The 8,484-nt window shown below is 51.9% G+C and overlaps 1 protein-coding gene across 5 annotated transcripts in view; it reads right to left on the bottom strand.

The window, feature by feature from the left end:
* Positions 1 to 2,502: 2,502 nt before the first annotated feature.
* SLC44A2 (solute carrier family 44 member 2) overlaps positions 2,503 to 8,484 on the bottom strand; it is a 29,920-nt gene continuing 23,938 nt past the window's right edge. For 3 of the 5 annotated variants that reach the window (XM_037505777.1, XM_037505778.2, XM_037505776.2), the window contains exons 14-22: positions 8,345 to 8,429; positions 7,638 to 7,897; positions 7,458 to 7,552; positions 6,684 to 6,787; positions 6,516 to 6,589; positions 6,356 to 6,426; positions 5,808 to 5,896; positions 4,552 to 4,636; positions 3,740 to 4,119 (exon numbers count right to left, since the gene is read on the bottom strand). In XM_037505777.1, coding sequence (XP_037361674.1) covers positions 3,998 to 4,119; positions 4,552 to 4,636; positions 5,808 to 5,896; positions 6,356 to 6,426; positions 6,516 to 6,589; positions 6,684 to 6,787; positions 7,458 to 7,552; positions 7,638 to 7,897; positions 8,345 to 8,429 — 985 coding nt within the window. In that variant the 3' untranslated portion in view covers positions 3,740 to 3,997. The other 2 variants (XM_037505780.2, XM_037505779.2) reach the window with 1 other exon arrangement.

Genomic DNA, 8,484 nt, shown 5'->3' with positions numbered 1-8,484 from the left:
CTCTGCCTGAACTGGCTCTCTCGAAGTCCTGCACCCTCCAGCTTCTTTGGTCCTTCTGTTTCTTTCCCATGTAGTAAGTCAGATCAGGTCCATAATCAAATAACCAAACTTCACAGGCTTTTCATCACTTTCCCAAGACCTCAGAGTCCTGTTCACCATCAACACATGCCTGGACTAAAGCCTCTTCACTGATCGCCCTGCTTCTACTTCACTCAGAGGAAGTTAGTCAGAGGGCTTTCAGCATGCATGAAAGACTGAACCGTAAATGCTGTTACTAATATACTAATACAGCATTAACATGTACATGTCCCCTGGACTAGGCACTGTGCTTAGCCCTTTCTTTATATTCACTAAACTGTTCTGTGCCTGCATAGTAAGTACTCATCTTCAATAGGCTCATGGAAGCTGTGACTTCAAGCAATGTAACATATAATGAAAACAAGTCCTCAAATAACATCCTCTGGGATTTTTTCTTGTTCTCATATGAACGTGAACAGGAAGTGGGCCCCACTGGTGTTGCAAGGGATTAAGATGCAGCACTATGAAGCTACCATAGCCACTGCAGCAGGAATTCAATCCCCGGTCAGGGAGATGATCCACATGAGGCAGCAGACCTCTTCCTGGCTTGCCTGTTGCTCCCCTCAGCAGTGTATTTCAGTCAATCCACCTGTTCTGTTCCCCACTCTGTCTCTAGTGAATCCTCTCATCCCCCACACCTCTGGCCTGTACCCCAGTTCTTGTATGCATAAATAAATAAATCTTTTAAAAAAAATGAACAGGAGGCCAGCTATTTTTTTAAAGATTTATTTATTTATGCATGTAAGAACTGGGGTACAGGCCAGTGGTGTGGGGGGTGAGATCTCTGGTGAATCCTCTCACCCCCACTCAGAGTGGGGAACAAAACAGGCAGATCTACTGCTGAGAGGAGCAGCAGGCAAGTCAGAAGAGGTCTGCTGCGCCATATGGGTAACTCCCTGGCTGGGGATCAAACTCGTGCTGCAGTGGCTGCGGATAGTTTCATAGGTTGCGTCTTAACCCGTTGCACCACCGGGAAGGCCCGGGAGGCCAACGTTAGGATGAGAGGGGAAGGCTCTTTGAGGAGGTGATCCCTGATCTGTAAGGAAGAGGAACTAGTCAGAGGGAGAGCCAGGTGGGTTGCATTTTATGCATAAAACCTGGGGTCAGGGTGTCTGGATCAGAGAGCAAGTGGGAAGAGATAGGGCACAGCCAGGGGGCTGCAGTGAGGTGGGGGCCCTTGAGGGTTCTTGAGCAGATAAGGGTGTGCACTCAAATTTTCAAAGACAGGGCCTCCTGGTGGCAGTGTATTTCGTCTGTCTGTCTGTTCTGCTCCCTGCTCTGGCTCTGGTGAATTCTCTCACCCTCCTGAGCTTCTGACTGTACCCAGTGCTTGTATAAATAATCTTTAAAAAAATTTTTTTTTTCAAAGGTATCCTTCTGTCCCTGAGAGAGGGAACAGTGAAGGAGGGGAAAGGTTGGCGGAGCCAAAGATCAGGGTGAGGGATAGCGCTGGTCCAGTGAGAGACAGGATGGGAGTAGGGCTAACATGGGTGGGGGTAAGAAAAAGAACTCAGAGGATCAAGGTGAACAACCCTGGAGCCCAGAGAGCATCAGCAGAAGATAGATTGATGGCTTTGGAGTCAAAGAAATGGGTTCAGTGCTTTCCCAGCCCCAGTCTCTTCATCAAATCTCCCTGCCTTAAGCTCATCCTCTAAAAAACGAGTAATAGAAGTGTGGTATGGGGCCTCCCCAATGGCCTAGGGGTTATCTCAGTGCTATCACCGCCATGGCCTGGGTTCAATCCCTGGCCAGGGAGCTGACCCACATGGTGCAGGAGACCTCTCCTGCAGTGTATTTTGGTGCTCTCACCCGTGGCTCTCCTCAGCAGTGTATTTTGGTGGATCCACCTGTTCTGCTCCCTGTTCTGTCCTGGTGAATCCGCTCACCCTCCCACCTCTCCCTGCACCTCAGGCCTACACTCCAGTTGTTCTGTGCAAAAATAAAATTTAAAAAAATGTGGGGTATGGTAGTCTATAGGGAGTACTCACAAAGTGGTGATTATTTAAGAAATAACTCCAGAGGCGGGGACTTAGGGGTGAGAAAGATAAAGGTAATCATGGGGCAGACGGCCCACTGTTGATGGTGACAACCGGCGCCAGGGGGCAGCAGTGAACATCCAGGTTCCTTGGCTCCAGGGACAAAGCTGGCCTGGGAACACAAGTCCAGGCCACGTGACTAAGGAGGTGTGTGTGTGTTGGGTGGGGGGGAGGTGTTCAGGCACCACTGCCTCCTGGACTCTAGGGATCAGAGCCTAAAAAGGGGCATTTGTTCAGGGAAACCTGAGCCAGTAGAATGTAGGCTGAGAAGGGACGCTAGTAGATACTTCCTGCTTTCCCTCCTGCCTTCCCCTGCGGAGAGTGACCCCAATTCAGTGCATCCCAGAGCACTGGAAGCTGGGGTCGCCCTTGCCAGCCTCCCCCTTTATCCCACAAATACTGCAGGCCCAGGCTCTGTACAGTAGGCACTTTATTAGTGGTTGGAGTGCAATTTCCACGCGGGATGTGCAGACAGAATGGAGGTGGGAGGGCTGGCAGCAGGCACAGGAAATGGAGACCCCAGGCCCAGAGTTCTCCCTGAGATCCTGGAACAATGCTGATGAGCAAATACGTGAAGTCAGAAGAACTTGGAATATGGCAGAGGGGGAACCCGGAGATCAGGTCCCCTGAGTTTTAATAAATTTTGGCAAAAGAATCCTCAAGGTTAGGAGTCTGGACAGGGTGACTCTGGTTTGCCCACAGCATCTTCCCCTACTCCTTCCCTTGAAATCGTCCCTTCGGTAGATCCGTTTTCTCTCTCACAAAGAGAGCTGTGTCAGTTCTCTCTCACAACTCCTCCAGCCAGTCAGCAGGTTTTCATTAAGCAGTTATTAGTGGGCTCCTTCCTCCTGCGCTGGTCTGTCCACCAGTCTGTTCCCAGCTGTCCTCCCCCACAGACACTCTCCCCCAACCTGAGCGCACACACTCCCACCTGAGCCACACCCAGCGCTTAGGGAACAATGGATGGTACTCCTCAGCCGTCCCATCTCTGATTTTGAGACAGAAAAAAGCTAACAGACTCTTCACTACACATCCAGGTTAAAAAACAAACAAACAAAAAACAAATGCCTGTGATGTCCAGTAAGCCAGTTCAGTCTTGGAGAAGGGCCTTGGTCCTGGCCAGAGCAGGCATGAGCAAACAGGGGCACTGGGAGTCAAAGCTCACTGCGACCACCACTCTGAAGACACAACACTGTCCCATTGTAAGCAGGGGGCAGGAAGTTTCGGGGAACTGGCAGACATCAGTGGCCTCAGCGGACTTCTCCCCATCTGAGCCAATGAGGGTACAGTGACTCAATTTGAAGTCCTAGGGGGCTACTGTGAAAATTCTGCCTCTTGGCACAGGGAGGAGATGCCCCAAGTCTTCTAGGTCCCCAGAAACTGGTGGTAACTGGATGATGGGAAGACAGGGACGGCAGTGATAGGACTTCGGATCAGTCCAACAGGCTGGGGGTTTGAACCCAGCCGCCCAGCACCCAGTGTGAAACTTTGGAGGGTGGGGGACCTAGGCCTTTACGATTCTGCCAGCTTCTTGTTGGTCTTGTTCAAGAGCTTCTTGAGGTTGGAAGACATGAAGTAGGGCCTCTCAGTCGAGCCATCATTCCTCTCCAGATCCTCCACTGCGGAGAGAGGCCCCAGAGCAGGTGGCATGAGGGAAGCCCACAGGCACGGGCCGCCAGGGACAGGGTGGGCAGATGAGGGGCACAGAGAAGCCTCAGAGGGTTAGGAAGCAAGACATACTGGGACTGGAGAGGGCAGACCCTAGTGGGCTCAGAAACAAGTGAACACACACTCCCCAGTCCCAAGCAAAGAAGCCCCACATGCACCCCCGGGTCTATAAAGAGGAAACAAGGAGGCCTCTGGTCCCCAACCAGCCTCCCTCTCTATGCCTCCACTTCAGCCTGTTTTCCCTCCTCCGCACTCCCCTTCAACAGGATGTCTCTCAGCTCGGGCGACATGAAGTAGGGTCGCTCCTGAGAGCCGTCATTCCTTTCCAGGTCCTCACCTGGGCTCCCCCCAGGAACCGGCAGGGGGAAAATGGGGTGATCGGGAAGGGAGGGGAAGAGGGAGGCAGGGAAGAACAGGGAAGCCAGCAGGCATGGAGGAGAGGAAGAGAAAAAGAGAAAACAAAAAAACAGACAGATGGAGAGACCAGAGTTAGTGGCAGCCACAGATCCCCCCAACAAAGCCAGAAACTGAAGCCGGGGCCCAGGGGCAGAGTGTTCTAGCTGCAGCCTGGACCAGGGATGGAGCAGCTTCAAGCACAGTGAGGAAGCTGAAAGGGCATGCCAGGGCCCTAGGACGAGGGGCAGCCAATCCCTAGAGAAGCTGCGGGGCACCCATAAAGTAAATGTGTATCTCCATCAGAGGGAGATGTTATGACCATAGGGGAGAAGGGGTCAGGGCCCGGCAAGGTCTGGGGTGAGGGGTCACTCACAGAAGCAGAGGAACAATGTGTCCACACACATGCCGTAGACACTGAAGAAGCCATGGGCAATCAGATAGGAGCCGATGATCACGGTCTAAGCAAAGGGAGTAAATCGTTTTCACCCCAGGCCCTGCCCAGGATGAGACCCTGCCAGCTGGGATCATGTCATTCCTTTGTTGATAAGCCTGCTCAGAATAACACCCTAGTGCTTCAATCCTGCTGGCAGTGCCCTGCCTTCCATCTGACACTCCTTACTCCTTTTATCCTAGGGCCTTTGCACATGCTGTTGCCTTGAATTAATCTAGTTTATGCCCCTCATGGTTCTGCCTTCAGTTTAAATATTAAGTCCTGAGGTGCCACCTGCTTCAGGAAGCCACCTTTGACACCTAGAGTCTATTTATGCTCTCAACACTGTGCACTCTTCTCCTGGGGTCTTTGTCCATATACAATTTTATTCACTGCTCTTGTCATGGTCCCTGATGTCGCCTGCATGTCCTTCAGATCTTAGATTTGACATCATTCCCAGTGAAGCTTAGGGCAGTACAGATTTTATGCCCACATCCCTATTAGACGATGTCTATTCCATTTACTGCTACATTCCTAGCAACTGACCTTGGTAGAAACCAGATATATATTTATTGATTGAAGTGAATAGACCTTAGAGAAAGAAAGTAACGCTCAAAGTTATGCACCTTAGAACTAGAAAATACTGAACTAAGACAAAATCTAGGTCATTGGGGTCTAAGACCTGTACTCAGATTCCCTGCTATTTTTAGGGTAATGACCCAACCCCTCCACAGCCCATCATCTCTAATCCTTATCTCCACCTTGACCCCACACCTGTCACCCTAGTTTCCTCACTGCTCCTGCCGTGGCCCCACTTCAGGGCTTCTGTACTTGTCCCCTCTACTGCATGTTGTCTGCTTGTCCGTCAGACACTCGCTCCTATATCACTTCCACGGTGAGGCCACTTGGGCTCCTATACCTGCCCAAATCCTCCACCACAGGCTTGGACATTTCCTCCCCATGGCATGTGTGCATGCACCTGTTTGCAATCACACCCACCCACCCATATCGTAATGTCTCTTTACCACTAAACTATAAGATCTCTGCCCCTCCTGGAACACAGTCGATGCTTAATGTATGTTTGTGGCCTGAACACATAATCAGTTCTCCACCTCTGACCACCATCCAGTCAAAGGAGACCAGGCTAGTCCCAATACCTCCTTCTTTCCAGAATCCCACCCATCCCCAGAGGTCCATACCAGTATAGGGACCCAATAATAATTGAGAGTTGGTGCTGTGTCCTGCACGATCCTGATACGGTGGGTGAAGAAGAAGAAAGCCAGGATTCCTGGAAAGGAGCAGGAAACCAAGATAGTTGAGGGTTCTGGCAAAGAAAGTAGTTCTCGGGCCTCCCTGGAGGCGCAAGGGGTTAAGCATAGCACTGTGAAGCTATCCACTGCATCATGAGTTCAATCCCCGGCTGGCCAGGGAGCTATCCACATGTGGCACCGCAGACCTCTCCTGTCTCACCCCCTTCTCCCCTCAGCAGTGTGTTTCAGTGGATCTGCCTGTTCTGCTCCCCACTCTTTTTCTGGTGAATCCTCTGACCCCTGCACCTTTGGCAGGTACCTCGGTTCTTGTATGCATAAATAAATAAATCTTAAAAAAAAAAATAAGTAGCTCCCCCAAAAGCTGACACTAATTACAAAAGACAAAGGGACCCAACAGTTATGCACAAGTCACCCCAACAGGCTCCCACAGCCCAACAAGCTCCCACAGCCCAACAGGCTGGGTGAGCAGAACTCACCCACACTACCCACGATGAGAAGTTTGCCCAACAGGAAGAGGAATTCGGTAACTTTGTCTAGGACAGCCACTCTGCAAGGGAAGGTGAGGAACAGGTGTGAAGTGAATGTGGGCCCGGGAATTAGGAGCGGGCAGGGGTGGGGCGGTGGTGTTTCCCTGACCTGATGATGTTTCTCATGAGCAGGAAGAAGGCGTTCCTGGCTGAGGTACAGAAGTTGGTGCCGTAGATGGCAATCTAGGTGGGGAGAGGGAGGGCGGGAGGGAAGGTCAGGCCTACTGTATGGGAATGAGGGCTCCTCTCACTTAGCAGGAGCCCCAGGACTACTCACCATGATGTAGGCATTCCTGTTCAGGAATTTGATGAACTTCTCCAGGCACCAGAAACAACATTTGAGACAGGTCATGAGAAATTTGGCAAATTTGTTCTCCGCAGCTGGGAGAGAAGGAAGGGATGCTGAGATGAGGGGAGACCTCATCCTAGTAGGGAGCCCCCCCACCTTCTCATTACATGCATTTGCCATAGTCCAGGACTCCTGGAAACCACCTTCTCAAGGAAACAGGGAGAAATTTGATAGAAGGCTCTGAGGGCCCTACCTCGCTTGCAAGTAGGAATCAACCTCAATCCAGGACACTCAGCCCTGACCCCAATAAGGGATCTCATCTTGAGGCCTCTTTCAGCAGAGCCCCCAAGACAGGACCCAATCACCAGCCCCACTACTGCCTGAAGCAAAAGCCCACCCATGCCACCAGCTTGGCCACACCCCAATGTACAATCACACCCAGTCTCACAGCCCCTGCAGCACAAAGAAGCTAGTCTTAGCCCTGCCCTCCTCCTCAGCTCAACCCTCTCTTCAAGAACCAAGGTCTCTTGGCCTCACACCCTCAGCAGGGAGAACTCCACCTGAAGGGTACCCTCAGCAGGTCTCCCATCAGAGGAGCCACTCACCCAAGCCCCTCAGCTCCACCCTCTTAGGTGGGATCCAATCAATCTTTCACCATTTTGTCCTGGCCCCAAACCAGAACCAATTTAGGTTGGCTCTTCAACACTGCCCCACCACACATGGGCCACCCCCCACACCCGCTGTGGAATAAGTGAGCCCCACCTTTCAGGCGCTGATCCAAGTACTCCAGCATCACTCGGATGATCTGCACTATGGCCAAAATGAGGGCACCAAAGGCCAAAGAGCCTGTGTGGTACCTGTGGGCAGAGTGGGTGGTGAGTGGCTGGGCCAGGCTTCCTGTCCCCTATCTCACCCCCACCTCCTGCCCACCCGGGGCCATACCTGAGGGCTCTGCTAAAGGCAGAGAAGAGTGGGAAGGCAGGAAGATCCTCAGGTTTGTGCAGAGCCCAGTAGTAGGAGGCGAAGGCCCCAGCCAACGTGACCTGGCCTAGAGCCAGCACGAAGTTGGCCAGCCAGAAGAACATGAAGGCATTGAAGATTTGAAGGCCCAATAGGGCTCGATGGTAACCTGACTCACCACCATAGAAAGCAAACTGGCAGTAGGCAGTAGGGCACTGGTGGGATTCATTAGAGGCAAAGGTCTGTGGAAGAAACATAGGGCCCACTTATAAGAGTCCATAGTTCAGTGTGGGCTGTGGAGGCCAGGGTCGGGTCACGAATCCATGGAGTGCACAGGGACAGAAGTGGCAGAGATCAGGATGAAGATCACAGGGATGACGGATACACAGAGGATAGTGTCTTATAAAAGACAAGAAAGGGAGGAGTTCTAGAGGCAAGAACTAGATAGGGTTAAGTGAGGGGTGTAGGGGTAGGAAATGAAGGCAAGGGAAACAAAGGTAGGTGATTATGCACTGTAGGGGGAGGTATCTGCCACATTGGCTCTCTTCCCCACCACGACCCCCATACCCAGCACAGGGCATACGGCAGGTACCAAAATGTTGCTGAATGCTCCCTAAGGGGAAACGAGAAGTTTCAGATCATCTGTGGGTTGCTGGGGTAACAGCCACCCCCCACCTCCAGACACCCACCTCTGGGTCACAGGTTTGCCCAACAGCTGGGCAGGCAGCATCACTAAAGATCTTATAGACGGCTTCATTGGAAGTGGACAGGAAGCTGGCAGCTCATTAAGGAAGCTAAGTTCAGGGATTAGGAACCCCAGGGGTAGGTA

This window comes from Talpa occidentalis, unplaced genomic scaffold (assembly GCF_014898055.3).
Source record: "Talpa occidentalis isolate TD23 unplaced genomic scaffold, MPIMG_talOcc4v2.1 talOcc4.12, whole genome shotgun sequence".
Lineage (NCBI taxonomy): Eukaryota > Metazoa > Chordata > Mammalia > Eulipotyphla > Talpidae > Talpa > Talpa occidentalis.
This window is presented reverse-complemented; position numbering and strand designations above follow the sequence as displayed.